At 43.6% G+C, this 20,212-nt stretch overlaps 1 protein-coding gene across 2 annotated transcripts in view; it reads right to left on the reverse strand.

Annotated features, from left to right (window-relative positions):
- Window positions 1-509: 509 nt before the first annotated feature.
- The window catches only part of COMMD7 (COMM domain containing 7), a 314,702-nt gene continuing 294,999 nt past the window's right edge, over window positions 510-20,212 (reverse strand). For both annotated transcript variants that reach the window (XM_069651023.1, XM_069651022.1), the window contains 3 exons: window positions 2,021-2,070; window positions 1,261-1,309; window positions 510-671 (listed from right to left, as the gene is read on the reverse strand). In XM_069651023.1, coding sequence (XP_069507124.1) covers window positions 595-671; window positions 1,261-1,309; window positions 2,021-2,070 — 176 coding nt within the window. In that variant the 3' untranslated portion in view covers window positions 510-594. The remainder of the gene's footprint in view (window positions 672-1,260; window positions 1,310-2,020; window positions 2,071-20,212) is intronic.

Below are 20,212 nucleotides of genomic sequence, written 5' to 3' on the forward strand. Positions count from 1 at the left end.
TTTTTTTTCTCCAAAAGACAGACTTCCTTTTGCAAGCACTCTTTAGAAGTCATTGTGCTTAGCTTATAAAGCCGACCTCCATCAAGGCCAAAGGTTTCTTAGCCATGCATTCTCGGTGCACCTGCCAGTGTGTTCCTTCAGATCCCCCTCTCACTTGATACTTTACCGCGCACCCTCCCCATGAGCAAAACCTGGAGGCTGGGGATTCCCGCTAAGAGCGCCACGCAAAATGGCAGACTGCGGCTTATTCAGGAAACATTGAAAACCTATCGGATTGCTCCCCTTTTGAACCAGCACGACGCACTAAGTGAGGGCATAAGATCGTATATGCTTAATGATCAAATACGTAACACCTGCCTGGCGGTTCCAGTCTTCCCATCAGTCCCAAGGTGCCTGCACGTGTGACGGGGGTGTCCCTCCATCTATGTTATGTTATTGTGCATTTGTATAGCGCCTTATATGCCATTGGTATGATCTCAAAGTGCGGATGGCCAAGGAAATATATACACTCCATGTGAACAAATCACTTTAATGAACATAGTAACGCTGATCCGGAAGGAGGAGGCAGAGTCTAGGGGCTCGTAGAACGAGGGTTCAGCCGAGACACTCCATGCTGGTCTTGACACGCTCCATTTCATGCAGGAAGTTGTAAAACTGAGGCAGCGTTAACTCTAGGGAGAATAAAAACGTACATGTAGGTTACAGGCATACAATCGAAACGTGAAGTCACTGGAACCAGTTACCAGGCACCCAGTTGCATCACAGGGAAAGCGACGCGTTAAGAGCGGCTCTACATTAGGCACTGCCAAACAACTAAATCGCGCCAGTAAACGCCCGCTCAAAGCAGTCCAAGGACAGATGGGTTTCCATGCCGACACATGAAATCTCTTACGACACACAGCTGTCTAAATGAAACGCTGGTCTGCTGGCATGCGCTGGAACACGCATTGCACACCCTTGTGACTGGTTTTCCGTTCTAGCTCTTTCAGGCCAAGGTCTGAGCGCTGTTGTCGCTACTAGCGCCCTCTGCTGGGCATGAAGAGAAGGAGCTGCACACAGCAGTTTACTCTTGGGGTAGGACAGAGTGCCTGAGATGCTGGCAAATCCCTTTTGTCGTATTTGGGGCAGCCATGTTCGGCTTGACAAGGGATTCACTGAATAAGCCAGGCTTCCTGAACCCCATTCTTCTGCACAAGGACTACCGCCTTGGCTTAGAGAACCCCGATACTTGCCGGTGTTCACTTCACATCGACTACTTACCAATGTAGACATTTTCATTTTTGTTTCCTTTCTTGACCACCAACTTCAACTGCAAAGAAAATAAAGAGTTTTAAAGAAGCTTTGCCAGAATAGCAGTCCTCAAATCCCTCACAGGAGAGAAGTATGTCCCTAGGGGGAAGTAGCCTGGCTAATATATCCTTCCTACCTCAACCCTGAGCAAGGCACATTTTGTCACAGGAAACGGAAACACTTGTATGTCTTGGGAGGATAGCAGGGACAACGTGCTCGCCTTGGAAGCAAGACGACACGATGTAACACAGATTCGATCGCGGGGTATTAAGCGCATTATAAATAAACTATCATATCAGAAGTACTGCGTCCTAAAAGCTTCCTAGAGTACTAATTAATGGGGGCACAGGGGCGGAAGAGGAACAACCTTGTGCCATATGCAAATCCAGTGTGTGAACCAAAACCCTGTTCCTCACTCTACGCATAGAGCCTACACACTAAGCATGAAACGCTCAACCTATTGCCTACACCCAGATTACCTTCTATACCCAACTCAATACCCCTAGTCCTCTGGGTATGGGCCCCTCATGTACGTGCAACAAAAGGTAACAAGCAGAGGCTACAGTGGGTCCATGAGCCATACGGCAGGAGGCACATATCTAGCCGCCACAGGTTACACAACAGAACTCCCTTCTTCGACACAAACACGGCTGTTAGAGCAAAGGTTAAACGTTGGTCTGTCATTACAAAAGCCGCTTAATGGCAATATTATTTCTAAAAAACTACTCACTTGTAGAAAAATGCTTCCCACTTTTTGTAATTCACTGCTCCCAGCAGTCACTGTGTAAGAAAAAAAACATACATAAGCAACCCAGCAGCAGTGCAAAGTTGAGCAGAAAGACAGAACAAAGACACACTGCATTCTACAAGGACAGAGATCACTCCAAAGGATATTCATCTAAAAAATGAATTAAATAATATCTGCCACATAAGCAACCAGGAGCAAGGTCTGAGTAACAAATGGTCTAAACCCCGAATCCTTCAGTCCTATAGGGGACTACTGTGACAAACCAACTTCAGGGGCAGCAGTGGTCCGGGTATGAATTAAACCATCAATCAGCCCCACACCTCTAGTACACCAGAAGGGACCCAGACAGATTGGAAACACAAGCAAATTATAAACCTCCTTGTCCAATTTTGGTAACTATGACAGAATGGCAGGCTTATCTCTGCAAGGTCGTGGATCGTTGGTTAGTTGCAACACAGCAAAAATACAATTATTACCCAATGATAAAAGGTTGTATAAAAATATCTACTTTATAATTATTACAACAGACAGTTCTAGCACACTATAAAATGCAACCCACCCTCTAAAGGAACACAGTGGACAGACAATTTCATGAAGGAAAGTGATGCAGTCTGGATACTGACAGGAGGGTAGTCAGTCAAGCAATCAGTCTTAACTGTTCAAGGTTATTTGGTTTCAGCACCAAGGGAGCAAGGGGTTGTAAATGTCACTAAGGGCTTTCGGAGAAGGACTAGGGGGAGAGAACCACAATGTACCTGGTGTTTAAGATGTCCTTGATGCACGACAGTGTTCAGTCTGTTCCAGGACGCTTTGCAGCTCCTGCGACATAGTTCGAGACGGGGGACAGCTGTAGGCATGAGGCGACAGGCAGTTTGGCAAGCGAGGCTTGATAGACGGCTGCACACAACGGCTCGGGGTCAAAAATCGTTGTCTCTGTGCTGGTTGGCGGATCTGGAACACTGGTTGAGCCGCCCGATGGCTTTAATGACTGCAGCGTGACAACAGTCAGTGGTGCAGCCGGTCGCGGTTCGAGAGCTTGACTTCCTCGGAAATGTCCTTAAAATATGGACGCTGGTTGAAGCTTGTTGTGGCACTTCTCCTAGCTTCTTCGCAGGGCTTGTGTCGTCCTTGAAGGCAGACGGGCCAAAGCTGAGGAGAGTGTTTGCAGGCAAGAGCCTTGCCCTTTGTTAAGAGACTTTCTTGCACTTCCCACCTAGGAAGCTTGCTGGCAGAACCTAACAGGGCACGCGGTCTGCTGCATAGGCAGCGGTTCTGGAGCTGCTGTATGGGTTCTCTGAGGTCAGAATCTCCCTCTATTCTGTGAGAGATGTTTAGGGGAGGAATCTTGCTTCCCTCTTGGAAATCCTGGCCTTCCTTCACTGGCGGAAGCTGTAAGGCAGACTGTACCTTCAGCCAGGATCCAAATGAGTCCTTATTCCTTTTGAAGTCGTCTGATAATCTACCAAAAGAGGGGCTCAACCCTCTTTTAAATCCAAATGGGCCCCAGTGTTTGGTGCAGGTTAAGCCTACCTAAAGCAACCAACACTGGGTCCCCTCCAACAATCTTCTGCTATGCGTGAGGTCATAGCCATAGTGCTTTGCAACAGGAAAGGTAAGGAATGACAACATGTACTAGTAAGTCCTAACCATCTTCCTGTCTGTTATGGATCAAAGTGTCTCTCTGGTTAATTGAGCTCTCTGTGGCTCCTGATCAAAGCACAGGTCTCCCTTGAGGTTTGTGGCGAGAAGAGACTTTCTGTCTCCATTAATTCACATACTTCTTTCTGAAAGGGGGGTTCCCTGCAGGGGTTGCCTACTGTAAACAGTTGTCCCAGACATGCCATTCAATGCCCATCATATAGAGGGGTGGGAGCTAGCTTCAAGGTGACACATCACATATCAAAGAAGTGTTGGGGTTTCCTGTCCTCTTTTGTCAGTTCTGCGATCAGAAACAACAGGTTGGGCTCCTGGTATGGAACCTAATCTACCCAGGAGGGTTAACTAGAAACAAAATATACAAATGAATAGGTTCAAAGACACTATGCTCATAACAGACACTCCCAAAGGATTGTAGACCTCTGCATTTAAAAAGAAGGAATCACTCTTCAGTGTTGTATTATAGAGATGAATCTCACTTTTTTATATAACACTGTGTGAATCAGAATATGAATAAACAATTCAAGAAAGACATGAAAATGGTTTGCTGAGATAGAACAACAGGCAACAAGATACATTTATCACACACAGTGCCAAAACATTTCTGAAACAAACTCCAAATAGTGTGTGTGTAACAGACCCCAAAATCTATTAGGATTTGTCAAGGGATTCACATAATTTCGTGTACATATTCAACAAGACAATATAAAAACATATAGAACAATCGTAAAGAACACAAAAATCATTTTGCTTGTGTAAACAGCAAAAATATGCTGTAAATTAGGGGAGTAGTGAGTCTACACCAGGTGTTTCAGCCATTTGTTCGGTGGGCTAGATGTGCCTCATCGTTAACACAGCCTTCATCAGGACGGAGTTCTGTGTAGTATGACGTCTGTGCTATGGGTAAATAAATGTCACAGGCAAAGTACTAGAGATGCGTACGCCACATGGGCTCGTCTCTGTGTATTCCTCTCGCTGGAAGTATCTAGATCAAAAAGCCACATCCACGGTGGCGTCACAGCGAACAACCTGGCTGCAGGGTGTAGAGCCACACTGTAGCGATGTTAGAGCTGAAACTCCTCGCGCTGCTGAGTCAGACGGGACTGCGGGGGCCTGGCTGCAGAACGTTAGCGTTGGTAACCAATCAGTTCTGCGATCAGGCCTATCACAGGCCTGTTTCAATAACTCTCACCAGTATGCGCTGCAACCAGCGGAACCTAGACAATAGAGAGGCCGGATCCATGGATCCTTTGATATTGTAATTAGGCTGGCCATGACTGGAGGAAGGTGTTGCCTTCCCCCTTCCTGAGATGCTTTGATGTACCTGTGGCTGTCACATTCCAGCTAAATGTGGCAGGGAGGACTACACTTGTAGGCTGTGTGTCCCCCAGAGTAAACATGACTATGTGTTTGTTGTGCGTTGAGCAGAGGAAAATGTGTGCGGATTAGCCCCACACATGTTCTGAGGTTGATCTCCCATCATTCATTTTCATTACAAAACTTCAAAAAGCCCAGATGAGCGCACACGCCCTGTGCAGATGGTCGAATTTCTCACAGGGACGGCTTTCACATATTGGAGCCGCAGTATTCCTCAAGGATTCTCCATGCACATCAGAGATTTTCCAGGGCCATTTGGGAACACTCCGGAGGGAGCCCTCTGATTCTTTCTGTCATGCAATGGAGCTGAAAAGCGGAGAGTAAAGTAAAGCAAAAGCCTTTTATTTAAGTTCACTACCAGTTAAGGAGACCCTGTCCCTCCTCGCACCAGTAAACCTATTTGTGAAGCCAAATAGGATCTCACAAATAGTTTTTTGGGAGTTGGGGCCTTGTACCATATCTCGCTGGAAAATCAGGACAATCATGTGGATTGGCAGTCCGAAGAATACTCATTAATTGGTCGATAAACCCCTCGGCAGCAGGCCAGTAACGGTACTGCTGCCCAATTCAATACAATACAGCCCACTTTCTGAGCATCCTGAATGGCCAGTGCCCCCTTCTTGGGTGCTAATGTCCATTCTCTCTGGCAGCAGTTAATCTCCATGACATTGGATTGGCCCTTGGAGGTGTAGGCAGACAATGCAGACTGATCCACGTACTTCAGAGAATTGTTGGGTGGAGGAGGAAGATGCAAAGTCTTTTCTACACTTTTTCTCCCACATCTGCAAAGCACAGTGTAACGGTTTATTGAGAGGCCACCCTTAACACAGGGAGTTCCTTCCCTCCCCAAGCTAAGTGTCACACAATAAACGGTTAATGTAAACCAGTGGTAACATATCGCGTATTCACGGTACATTACCTGAAATAGCTCAACAAATATGCTCACAAAACGTTACAAGGCTTAAGCTACACCCTAGACAAGGAAATATCTAACGACGTATTAACTGGGGGTTGTGTAAAATGTCAAGAGTGCCTCAGTAAAAATAAGCATGCAAGACTAGTTGATAAAAATCATTCCTCAGCCAATTAATAACAAAAATGAATTTAGATGGCCTGGTTGAAGGGTCTCCTGCGTATGCACTGATTTGAGCCCAAGTGAAATACTAGCATCGCATGCTGGAACACCAGGGGGCATATGCACCTGCTGGGGCACATCAAGACCACTAAAATGCTAACACAATTCGGTGTCGTTATGCTACAGGAGACATGGCTGACCTCTTCAATAGCAATAGATGGGTTCCATATATATGATGTGCCAGCAAGAAAGTGACCCAGGAGAAGACCTTCTGGTGGCCTTATAATAGGCATTTCTAACACCCTTAAATCCAAAATTATACCTCTGTCAACCACGACTGGAAATGTGATGGTAGTAAAGGTTCAAATGGGGAACCGTAATGTTAAGGATAAACTGCTCATTATCAATGTATATGCCTCCCCCCCCCGCACTTGGCTCTGTTGAGACAATCTACAAAGCCATAGAGGGAATTCTCTACAAGTGGGAGGGCGGGGAAGAGCATGGAGCTTGGGGATGATTTGAATGCTAGATGCCTTTATTTTATTTTATTTATTATTATTTTTTTTTTTTAATTTCATTTAGTTGATTACAATTTTTAAAATATATAGACCAGTACATCCATTATAATCACTTAAAACCAATTATTTAATAAGTCTAATTTCCAATTTTTCTAGGAAGAATATTAGTGCAAAAGTCAGTTTTCTTTTGTTGCCCAAAAACACGTAGTCTCACCATTCCTCTCCACAATGATTTTGTTTTTTCTTAATCTCTAATCCCAGGTGTTTAGTTCTCACATCTCTCAAAATACTGCAGTATAGCACTAAGTGCTCCAATGTTTCATTTTTCTCTTTGCATAATCTGCATGTAGATTCAGCTTTCTCCACCGTGCTTCTCAGATTCAAGATCACTTTTGTTTTGAACAGATTCAATCGTAGTTTCGTAGTCTGCCTTTTACTGTAGCATGGAAAAAGTTCTAAATATTTTGGTAAGATAGCTCTTACTTCAGTGGATACATTGGCCATGCATCTGTGTTTTAATCTCTGTTCCGATGTTTCATGCCACTCTTGGTCTCACAACTTTCTTTTACCATGTTCGGATTTCCTATTAGATCTTCTTTATTTGTACTTATTTGATGTAATGTTGATTCACATATTTGTTTCCATTCATCAAAAATAGCTCCAATTGTGTTACTCGTGATGGCCCTCAAGATATTGTATGCTGGTAAATCATCTGCTCCAATCACTCTTCTATATATAGATAACATATTCCATGTCACTCTGGCGTTAATGGAAATTAATCTGAGTTCAAATCGAATAGGCAGTAGGGGTACCCGTTGGTAGATGTAAAGTTCTAGTCCAGAATATGTTTTCACACGCACTCCAAACTTTGTGTGGACAGCCTAGCATTGATTTTCGTCTGTATATCAAACATGGTATCACCTTTGCAACATAGAAATCTCTCACCAGCTTTAGCGAGAATTTGCCCACTCTTCTGTTGATAATTGATCCTTGAGCCACTAGTAGTTTGCATTTTCTTTTTCTTTTTGGACCATTGGGTCATCCGTTATTTTTGCATTAATTAAGACACCTAGATATTGAGATTGGGTACAACATTTTATATTTTCCGAGCCAGTGTCCATTTAAATAGCTTTTTGCTGTTTTTTTTTATTCCCATAAGGTTTTGGAGAACTAAGATCTCAGTTTTAGCTGTGTTAATTACAAGACTGTTTTTTTCCTGTGTAAGATTTGAGGGCAGTGAGCTTCCTCTGTAGTCCAATAGGCGTGACATCCAATAACACAATATCATCTGGGAATAGCATATAACTTAAAGGATTACCATTTATTTTTGGCGCAAAACTTCTTACTTCTATAATTTCTCTTCCCACCTCCGAAATAAGATAGCACTTAACGGGCATCCTTGCTTCACCTCGTCCAGTTTTTATTGGCGCCGAGAGTAACCCATTCAGGTCCAGGCGGATCCTGATCTCAGTGTTTGAGTAAAGCTCTTTAATTGCTCACAGAAGACCATGGGGGAAGTTTTTCAATGCTAGCTTTTTCCACAACAATTCTCGGTCCACACTATCAAAAGCGTGGGCCAGGTCTACGAACGCTAAATATACTTTTGATTTCTGTTTGATAGCATCAATTTTTATAAGATTTAGTAAGAGGAGATTGAGACCACATCCCACTCCTCTCATAAAACCAGTTTGTTGTTCGTCTCTGCAACCAGTTGCTTGCATCCAGTTGTTTAAGAGCAGCAGCAATTGAGTCCCAGAGATCTTACCTAACACATCCAGCAAGGCTATTGGCCTATAATTTTTTGGATCAGTATTCCTTTTTTAAATATCGGCACGATGATAGCGCTCTTCCAGGACTTTGGAATTCGCCCTTGCTTCAAGATGTTTCTAAACAGATTGAAACAAAAATCAGTCCCTTCCTCAGGGTGTTCCTTAAGTGTTAGGTTAGTCAGCCCACCTGGGCCCGGGCTCTTGAGTTACTTATTATTAAGATGTTTTCTAAGATGTCTTCTCTATTTATCTCCAAGTCCCAGCCTTGATCAAAATCCTGGGTATCGAATACGTGTTCGCTTTGTTTGGCGAACATGCTGGTGTAATGGTTAATCCATTGGGATTCTGTTACCATATTACACTGGATGTTTGTTGTGGAGGGTCAATGTTGTTAATGATTGGCCAGAATGCGTCAGAATTATTTTCCACCATTATCTGCAGGATATACTCAGCATCTCTTTGTAAGAGTGTATGTTTATGTGTCTGAATCCATTTTCTATAGCTTAGTTTCACTTCCTTGATTGCTTCTTTACAATTCACTATGTCATTTTTCTTCGTTTCCGTATACACTTCCTCATTTCTCTCTTTTTGGTCATTACTTCCCGATCTTCAATGTGCTTTTTCTTGAAGATTGGTTTGCTTCTACTGTTTTGAATTTGTATGAATTGCTGTAGAAATGCCGGATATTCTATTGAATCTCCTTATTCTTTTTGATCATTGTCAATTAGATTTATTGTCAGTCTTATGATGTTTTCATCATCCACTCGAATTCTATTTCTCCCTAGTACTACATTGATCTTATGTTGCCAATTCTCTTCATAATCTTTTTTGGAACTGCTAATTCAATTCTTACTAAATTACGATCACTATTTGATGGTGGAAGTAGACAGAGGTTGCAGATTTTCTTGCTCGGGTGATCCGATATATAAAAATAGTCAAGAATTGACTTTACTTTGTCCCTTTCCCAAGTTGGTTTTGCAGGAATATTGCCATTGGTGTTTCTGTTTATTAGCATCATCTGTCTGGATTCCATCTCTTCTGCCCATATGTTTTTAATTCTATTTTACCTTCTGGTTTTATATATATTCTTTTGATTATCCTCTAACCGCAGAATCTCCATGTTTAAATTACCACACAATATAACGTGATAGTTGGTTTTTTCATTGGTTCTGATTTCGTCAATCAGGACACAGATTAAGTCAAGAAATTTCTCTTCGTCGGTTGCTTTGTGCTGCCAATAAACGTTTATTATGTGTAATTTTAAGTACTCCTCTTTATGTTGAGTGTTTAATTCTACTAGAGTGGTTTGGATTTATGGTGAGGGATTAGCGGAATTTGTTATTCTTAGTCCCGTTTTTTTCTTGACAAATGTCAAGAGTTCAGCCATCGGACGCCCTCTTGCCTGTTTAATTGCTGGATTTAAAGCAGTTTCATAACAGTTAATGCAAGGGTTAGTCAGCAGCCATGTTTCTTGTAAACATATGATGTCTAACATTTGCAATTGGCTTCCGGAATATCTTTGCAGGTACGCAAAACCTCTTATGTTCCAGGTACAAATCAAAATGAGCTCTTCTTCATTCGTTTCTTGACGTTAACTGGTCATCTCCGGATAAGGGGCGCCGGCCAACCAGTTCCATGATTCTTCCCCACTTACTCAGAGCATCATTTTTAATTTCCTGCTTTTTGTAGTTGTAGCAGCGTCACATTCAAAAGTGATCCTGATTTGTTTCATGTTCATGTTACTCTCAGATAAGGAAGATTCTCATCTACTTTGGTTCCTAGATTTTTTGTAGGTTCCATTTTTCCTCTGTTCTCTGATTGTTTCTTCACTCTGTTCATGATTGGTCTATTTTGCTCACTTCCTTTGACCAAACTCTCATTGTTTGATTGTTGTGGACTATTTAGATGATTGTGTTTTGCGTCTTCTGGGTTCATTTCTTTAATATCGAATTCTAGAGTATTCAAAACCTCTGCACTGTTTTTAATTGTGTCTTTATATTATTCTATAATCGATATGCAATAAGACACGGTCATGGGTCGCCTCTTAAACAACTTCTATGATCTTAATGTCAATGGAGGAGATTAATCGCAACTGGGGAATGTGATGAAGGAGTTGCATGATGTTATAGTGGTTTAAAATTAACCCGTCATTCGTTGGGAAAATTCTTTCCATTAATAGACAGCAATTAGAGACCCCTTTTTCTCTTTTGTTTAGGAATTTCTTGGGTCCCATCTCGACCTGTCTCTTATCTTCTCTCCATATTTACCTCTTGGTTTTCATTTTGGCTTGAGTTTCTCTCGCATCGCCTAGTCTTTTTAGAGTGTTTTGCCAAGTGTGTTTTGTTTCTTTTGTTGGTTTAATCTGTTCCGTTTCCTTGTCATAGTTCAAATTCTTATTAGAAAGCATTAGTCTTTCCATCGCCGCACCTTTTGCTTGCAAAGACACACGTTTCTCTTCTAATGTGACAAACCTTTTTTCAGCTCTTATTGCTCGATCTTCATCTCTCTCATTAGATTTATCTTTTTTAGGTGTGATTATACTATTATGCATGTTCTTTTAGTCATAGACTTTGCGTTATTATTGGTCTCTTTTACTGTGCTTCTATGACTTTCGTCTTCAGCTTGAGAGTCAATGCATATTTCATCTTTACACTCATTGGAGGTTGCGCTCACTTCATCTTCACTTTCAGAGTCATAGGTAGATAGATTTGCTAAATCTACCATGATTCTTTGATCGTCCGTGATAGATCCAGTCGGGTTTTCGTCTTCAACCATATTTTTTGTCTCAGCGATTTTTTTGCACTTCTCTCTGAGTGTTCAGGGAGGATTTAGGCTTTAGGCCTAGATTAGTTTGAATAGTTACATTCAAGGCTTCTATGTTCCTTAAAAATTTACAGGAGTTTCTTGCATTTTTTTGATGGGGCATATTTTTGGTTTTCTTTTTTTGTTTTGCGGGAGGTTGTCTACAGTTACCCTTGAGTGTACCCGGATCTCTTTGTTTTATTGAATATAGAGAAAATGTAGTTCTCAGCTACTTCTGGGCTGGGGCATTGGGGTCGGTGGGTTCCCGATTGTCCTTTCGGCATTTGTGATCTTCTTTTGTATTTGGTTGTAGTCCTCCCCATTTGTACCGATCTGGCTTTGGCCTCTGTCCTTCATTGAATTTTATGCCAGAGTTTCATCGGTATTGATACTTCTTTCGATTGGGGGGGCTGAGCCATTTGAGGATATTGTAAGATCGATTTGATTCCCCGCATACATCTTCAATTCAACTTGCTTCCTTGGAAGACAATCACATTGAGTTGGTTTTTGGTTCGGTTTGTTGTGGTCAGCAAGTACTTCCTTAGCAGAGGACTGTTTTCTTAATATGTTAATTGCTTCTCTAGCTACTTCAGCTAGGAGCCGTTTCTCTTTGGCATTGTTTTTCAACTGAACTTTTAATAAGTTGTGCACCAAATCGTTCTTTTTATCATTCTGGAGAGTTAAACTCTTTACATCTTGCAATTCCGATTCCGTGTTTATCAATTTGGAGTTAAGTATTTTGGTCCTTGGAGCCGTCATATAATTGCTCGTATAACTTTGTAAATGGAGCCATCGTGATCATTAGTGCAGACACTAAGGTTGGTTGTAAGTCTTGTAACATTAGTTTCACTGATTCAGTGGTGATTTCTGAGACGCACAAGTTCATTGTTTTTCCATTTCTACGCCTTGGTATAAGGCGCCTCACTTTGGTATAAGATCTCTCAACCAAGGAAGATTCTGATGTATATTCCGTCGAGTATTCTGAGGAGGATTCAGTCGAATGTCGTCTTTCTGAATTTTGGAGTAACCCTTTTCTTATTTGCGAGACGTTCTTTCTAGTCTCTTTACTGGCTGCCGCAGCACTTTGTTTTTACGAGCAAGGAAGGATAGGATGCGGGCTGGACTCAATTCTTCGTCGCATATTAGGTCTAGTAAAACCTTGAGCATTATCATCCAGAAAAACCTGATAATCTTTGCCATTATCTGTTATATTTGTATTCGATTTATTTAGGTTTTGGAAAGAGTCCTTCAAAGCGCTTTCTGGCTGAAAGGACTGATCATGACAAGAAGCATTGCTTGCGAAAGATGCATTTATCTTCATTAGATCTTTTAACAGTTTGTCTGTGACGGCTAAAGAGTCCCGTCCCACAATAACCCGGTGGGTCTCCTTCCGCACAGTTTCTTCAAGCGTACAGTCACTCGCAAAATCAAAGACTGTAGGCTGGGCTACGGCTTCGCAAGGTATCTCCTTTTGCACCAACTTTGTTGTTGTTTAGCGGATGAATTTCCTGTAATTTGCTCTAAGTTCCTTTTTCCACACACACACTCACCAGAACAATAGTCGTTTTCTGAAACTTCCTTATTAGTATTATCCGGATGAAGTCTGCCAGCATTGTTAGAATCACAATTTGGTCCTCTTTCCAGGTCATGGGCCGAGGCTTCCCTATCTTTAGAGGCAAGGGCATTTGTTATCATATTTCCTCTTTGATTTAATGGTTTCACAATTCTCCATGCAATTATAGGTAGAGAGGGTATGACAGTGTTTGAACTACAGACTTGTTGATTTAGGTTACCACTTTTTCTGTCAGTAAATCGGCTGTTTGAGCTTACAGTTTTATTAGGAGTAACTTTGTTGTTGTTTGTACTCGTTTTACTTTTCAGTCTCTCCCTCAGCAACTCCCCAGCAGTCTGATTCTCCATTAGCGGACAACTGTTTAACTTTTTGGTTTTAGTCATTTCGCAAACACTTCCCACCCCACATAGTTCGTTCTCATGTAGTACCACTTCAGAAGTTTTATCTGAGAGAGCCTCTTCGTGGTTATTCGCAACTTCACAGCTGATCTTGCTACGAGATGGTACTATCCACATATCATGCTTTATCCTCCCCACATCATCATGCAGCGTGCTTACTTTGGGTCGTGGGGTTTGCTCTATGCCACTTACGTGTTTGGGTACAATAGTATCGTCGGCGATCATTTTCGCCGTTTTCTTCGGCATCTCTCCCACTGATGCTGATGTAGTGGCAAGTGCTACTGCTGAAGCAGAATGATGACGGTGCAGCTGCGCCCGTGTTAGGAGCTGTGAAGGAGTCGCTCTTGGTTTGAGAGAGCAAGATGTCAGCATTGGAGGCACGGGAGGCTGGGAAAGAGAATAATCCATTGTGGCTGGGGAGCAGTATCGGCACTTGCCACCACACCCACCCCGAACACCAGGAACACTCAGCTTCACTCTGCCGAGTCTCCATGAGGAGGGAAGTTCAAATACTCCGCGGTGATGAAAAAAAGAAAAATAAACACGGTAGACAGACTCCGGTCTGTGTCAGTAAAACAGCAAAGCAGGTTGCCAATAGACGCCAGGAACACTCAGGGTGCCGTCTACAAAAGCGTGGCAAGTAGAAGTGTAACTCTGCAGGCGCAGGGGAACGTGAAGGGAAGGAGATGGTTGGAGTTTTTGAACAAATGGTAGATGTACATAATTAATGGTAGAGCTAAAGGAGTTGTTCCGGGACAGTGACGGACGGTCCAAGGCCACTTGGGACAATTGTTTTGGTAGTAATGTGGTCCTGGAGAGGATCAGGGATCTCAGGGTGAGCCCTGGGGTAAATAGTGACCACGCAACAGTTCTATCATTGCAAATTGACACTCAATGGCATGTGTCCTGTGTCCGAATGAACGGGGGTTTGCTCAGCAATCACGCAGGAAATTAAATTTCCTGGTCAACAGCGAATCCCCAAATAGCATCACATGCAGCAACCCAAGTCCTCCATAGTGATATGACCTCCCGGTGGTGAATGAACCCTAGACGAATTTGAAGCATGGCTAAAGAGATCAGCAGAAGGCACGCGAGCCATCAAGGGTAACCAAACAATCGCCACAGAGAAAGGCCACACAAAGAGTTTTGACATAGTAATCTGAGAAGCGTGTAATAAGAAGGGCAGTTAGAGCTATTAAACACCCTAAGGCAGATAAGAAATTCAGATTGGTAAGAAAAGAAAAAAACAAATATTGAAATTGGCTCAAGCAATGGGGTCTGTCAATAAAGAACGCTCAATGGCAGCAAATGTTGAACGCCTTAAAGTCTAGGAATTTATATACTATCTGGCAAATTCTTTCGCAAGCAAGGGGCACAGAACCAAGGCATACCATAAATGTGATAGGAGGTGATGTCTGGGAGCAACACTTGGGAACTAAAGAAAGGACTGATTCAAACTTCCTGGTCGATCCCGATACGGCGAGTGAGTGGCCAGTGAGGATTACACAAGAGCTAATGGTAGAGGGCATCATGAAATTGAAAAGTTCCCGAGCACCAGGCCCCAATGGGCTGTCTAACTTGGTCCTCAAGAACTCTCCTGATTTATGGGCATCCATTCTCATTGTATGTTTAAAAAAATCTGCATTACACATCAGATATCAGTCTCCTGGCAGCAGTCTCTGTTGGTCCCATTTTATAAGAAAGGTACAGAAAAGTCCCAGACAACTACAGGCTGCTGTCAATGTTGGACGTTAAGGGAAAGTTGTACTGCACCATTTTGCTTGGACAACTGCAGAGTTGGCTTACAAGATCGGGGGTGCTTCATAGATATCAGACAAGATTTCGTCCCGGCTCTGCAACCACCCACAACATTAGGCTACTCGACACATTGTTAAAAAGAACTGTCCCTCGCTATATGTAACATTCATAGATTTCAAGGCTGCTTTCGATCGGGTGGATCAAGAAAGATTGCGACTAAAGCTGCCGGAGCTGGGATGCCCAGAATGGTTGGTATTTGCAAGTAAACTCCTTCATAATAACACCTACGTACGAGTGCGCCTGGACAAGGGGAGCATGTCCGGATTGATAAGAGTAAGCAGGGGAGTCAAGCAAGGTTGTCTATTGGCTCCCCTACGGTTTATTCTGTACCTGAAGGACCTGCTCGCTCATCTCCAGGCAAGTTCTAATTGCCCTCTAGAAATGGGGATGGAAAGTATCAGAAGCATGTTGTACGCTGACGATTTGGTGCTGTTCGACCACACATTAAGTGGGATGAACAATATGTTAAACGAACATTACTCCACAAGTATGTGCACGAAAAGGGCCTTATGGTGAACCTCTCCAAGATCAAATGCATGCTGGTAGCAAACAAAAAGTATATAAAACAGCTATGAAAACACATTTGGGGGAGATTGAATACGTGGGAAGTTGTGCATTTAAGTCTCAAACAACAAAAATAATTATGGAGGGCATAGTAGAGACCAAAACAATGAAAGCACGTCAGCTGGCACTCCTCTGAAAATGTGTTAATAATGCTGCGGGATATACTATACAAGGCATTCTGATTCTCTACAAGCAATGCTACTGTCCATGATCTTGTATGGGTTTGGATGAAATAACAATGAAGGACCTTGGCTGGCTGGATCGTTTGGAGGGGAGGTTCTGGCGCACAGAATTAAACTTAGCGACCTCCATCCCTATAGAATATTTACGGATGGACCTAGGGATTCTATCATTAAGCACATTGTTTAAATTGAGAGGATCCTTATATAAAGTCCAAAATGTCACCTATGTGTCCACTGCTGGTGGACTGGAGTAAGAGCTGCGGGCAGGAAGTAAGAAATGGTGGGAAGAACTCTGAAATTTTCAATTTGGAATTCTTCAACACCGTAAACTGGACACACCGGCTGGAGACTTGGTCTAATTTCGTTCTATTTAAGGCTGGGACAGGATTACAAATTACATTCACTTGACAGGCCTCATCAACTACAGCGCGGTTGCACACGTAACTCACCATTACCTTAAACCCCTGATGTATCTTCTTTTAAGTCCTGCGGTGTTGCACTTCATGTTGAGATTAAGAATCAATGCACTACCACTGCCAACATCCCAGAAGAATTGAGATTTTGCTGGATATGTAAATCTTCCAAGCATTTGGAGACTGCGAGGCACCTAATGACAGAATGCCGTGCACTAGGGCCATAATATATGTGCCTGCTAGGCACTAGGTTGCACAATTATGAATCTGTCACATCAGACTCCTTTTAGGATTACTGCCTAAACGCAGAGTCTAACCAAATGCACATTTTAATTGAATTCATTTATTGTTAGCTTGTTAGACGCTTATACAGCAAGTAAATACTGTTTCAAAGCACCCACAGGGCAAAAGGGAGGGGACAAGAGATGAGAAACCTTACAATACAAATATACATATCAATACAGTGGGGAGGGGAAGACCAATTCTATGTCAAGACCGGAGGCTCCCATTATGCTTCTCTTTCTTTTATTAAATTATTAAAGGAAGCTCAGCAGCAAGAAATATTTCTTCAGAATGCTGAAAAATATGTATGTAACAAGAAAAAACAAGTCAAAACACTATAAAATCTTGAGAGTTGAGAAACACAAGAAAAACTCCATTTCCCAGGAGGACTGTGAAAAGTTCAACATGAGGTCACCAACATGTGACTCGAAACGTCCAATGACAAGGAAGGTCCCTGCATAAACTGTCCTGAAAATGATGCCACTTCCTCTTTCTTTGCTGCTCACAGCAAGAGATAAGTACATCATTTTCTGGATCTGTTTGTCATGTTTATTATGTATTTTGAAATGATTGTTTCATGAGTTGCGCTACGTTCGTCGCGCGTAATAGTGAGAAATAATCTCTCGACTTCGTTCGTCAAGCGCACTTCGAGTGTGTCAGTGTTTTCTCTCCGACGCCGACCGCTTCCGGCCGGCGCCGGAGAGTATTTCGCCTTTCTCAGCCTTCGCTCGGCTGTTTATCTTGTTTATTTTTGTTAATATTGCGAGCGTAAAGCCCGCGGATCTTTCTTCTTTCATTTTACTGCGACCCGTGTTCGCAGAGCTTAAAGGAAACCGCGAAGTGACCGCGGTGCCTCAAGCGGCCACCAGAGGGAGCTTCTGCCGTCGCAGGTCCGCTCCTCAGCTTCCTGGCGCTCGCGATCGCTTTCCGTTGTAATTTCACGGCGGATTAGCGATCGCGAGTGCCAGGAGCTGATCTCAACGAACTGTGCCGAATTTGAATTTAAAAAAAAAAAAAAAAAAAGAGGAATTTGAAGGACAGCTGATCACTGCTCCGTGCCCTTCTGGTTAGGGCTTTCATATCTCCTCAGCTCCTTCATTGGGCATTGAGAGAAGGCGGTCTGCCCACACACAATTAAAAAAAAAAAAAAAAAAGAGGTAGGGTGAATTGAAAGGTGCTTAAAGTAATGGCAGCACAATACTTCCCTCAAGAGAGCCAGGATTGGTCTGGTCAGGAGGAAGAGATTTATGATTTTAATGAAGTGGCTATGGCTTCCAGCCTAAAGAAAGTACTGGGTTCCACAGTGGAGACCAGCATAAAAAAAGCGGTAACACAAATGCTTATGCCTATTCAGCAGCGCCTGGATGACATGGAGGAGCATTTGCAAGACAAATCCCTACCAAAGAAAAAGACTCAGAAAAGGAAGCACCTTTCAGAAGGGGGATGTACACCGGCTCGCCTGAGTAAGAACTCTACGACCCCCCCGAGCCAGACAGAACCAGCCACTGCTGCCCTATCAGACGCCTTCTCCAGGCTTAAAAAAGCCTTTTTGGACAGGAAGGGACCCCCTTCCACAGATGAACCCTCCTACCCGGAGGAAGAATTCAGGGATATCACATCTCTAAGCCCAGAAGAATATCAACAGGGCCAGGATCAAGAGGAGCTCGACTTTCACAGTCAGTCTCCAGTCTCCTCTGAAGAAGATACGCACTCAATTGCGTCGCGACCCTCTACCTCAGGGATTGTGGTAGCCCCCATCCCTAAGAAGAAGTTAAGCACAGATTCCCTTCCTCCTAAAGGGATGTTTGTGCCGGAGGATCTGGTGCACCCCAGATCTTCACATTGGGAGTCATCTTCTAGGACAACTGATTACATCAAGAACAGGCTTCGTAAGCCATTGGACAAAGAGGTCCGAGCAAAACTTAGAGCGGAATGTCCACGCCCCGAAATACCAGATAAAGTGGCCCTAACGCCTGAGTTAGACTCCAGGATGATTACTTTCCTAGGAAAGAATATTAAAGATCCACGAAAAGGTATAGATCGTGCCTGGAGGTCGTGCCAAGACCGAGTACTGGACATTACAGGCCCTCTAGCCAAGATAATGGATCTAGCAGAGGCGGCTATTGACACAGGAGAACCAATAGATCCTGTGACACTTTCAAGTTGGGCTCAAAGAGCCATTTGTCTGCTGGGCAATGCCAACTGTACCATTTCAGCGGAACGCCGCAAAGGTATCCTCCACAAGATAGACGCTAAACTATGCGAATTAGCAGACACGGAATTTGGTGCAACGGCCCAAGGCCTACTCTTCGGAGACTCCTTCATGAAGGAGATGTCCAAATTCGTAGGCACCTTTACCGCGCTGGACAAAGCGCAAGCATCCATTAAAAGAGTGTTTTCTTCAAGAATTTTTGCCAGGGCCGGACGAGGCAGAGGTCGCTCTTCCGGCCGATATTCCTTTGATAGAAGATCTCAGAAAGTGCGTCCAGTAATAAATCTGAAGGCCCTCAACGATTTTATTGTCTACCGACATTTCAAAATGGAGGGTATTCACATGCTGAGAGATCTTCTGAGACCCAACGACTGGCTAACGCGCCTAGATCTGAAAGACGCGTACCTAACGGTTCCCATACACCAAGATCACACGAGTTACCTCAGATTCTCTTGGAATCTTCACAGCTGGGAGTTCACGAGCTTACCTTTCGGTCTCTCTTCCGCTCCTTGGGTTTTCTCCAAACTCCTCCGGCCGGTAGTAGCACATCTCAGAGAACAGGGTGTTCGCCTAATCATATACTTAGACGATATGATCTTCTTGGCTCAGTCGCAAGCTCTAGCGGAGCATCAGACCAAGCTAGCCATAGACCTACTCCACAGTCTCGGTTTCCTCATAAATTGGGAAAAATCAATTCTTCTCCCTTCCAGAAACTTAGAATTTCTAGGGTTCATCGTAGACACCGAGTTAACTCAGCTCCGTCTCCCCATAGCCAAGATTCATTCTACCAAACGGGAGATCCGCAGACTCCTTCAGAGGGAGGAGTTCTCTCTTCGGGACCTAGCGAGAGTAATAGGGCTTCTCTCCTCCTCTATTCAAGCGATCTTTCCCGGACCTTTACATTACCGGGAGTTACAGAGACTCAAAGGCCAACACCTAAGACGCAGTCTCTCTTACTCGCAGCGGCTAACTCTGTCGCTGGAAGCAAGGACAGAGCTCAACTGGTGGCTCACCCACATGGAAGCATGGAACGGCCGAGCAATCTTCGGTTCAGCACCAGATCTCATGATAGAGTCAGATGCCAGCCGTTCCGGCTGGGGAGCGAGATGCGGTTCAGTAGCCACAGGAGGAACTTGGTCTCCTTTGGAACTCGAGATGCACATAAACTGCCTAGAACTCCTAGCGGGTTCCTTCGCAGTACGCTCATTCGCCAAAGACAGAGTGAGTTGTTGTATCTTGTTAAAAATGGACAACGTCTCGGCGGTGAGATATATCAATCATCTGGGAGGAACCAGATCTCGACCCCTAGCGGAATTAGCCAAAGATTTTTGGCATTTCTGTCTGCAACACCAGATTTCTGTCACAGCGGAATACCTACCTGGTCTCACGAATGTAGTAGCAGACTGGTATTCCCGGAACACGACCGATTACAGCGATTGGAAACTGGACAGAGAAGTCTTCCTCAGAATTCAACGAGTTTGGGGTCCCATGTCCAAGGACCTGTTTGCCTCGCGCCTGAACGCTCAACTTCCAGT

Source organism: Ambystoma mexicanum, chromosome 3p, assembly GCF_040938575.1.
Source record: "Ambystoma mexicanum isolate Mex_15411 chromosome 3p, UKY_AmexF1_1, whole genome shotgun sequence".
Lineage (NCBI taxonomy): Eukaryota > Metazoa > Chordata > Amphibia > Caudata > Ambystomatidae > Ambystoma > Ambystoma mexicanum.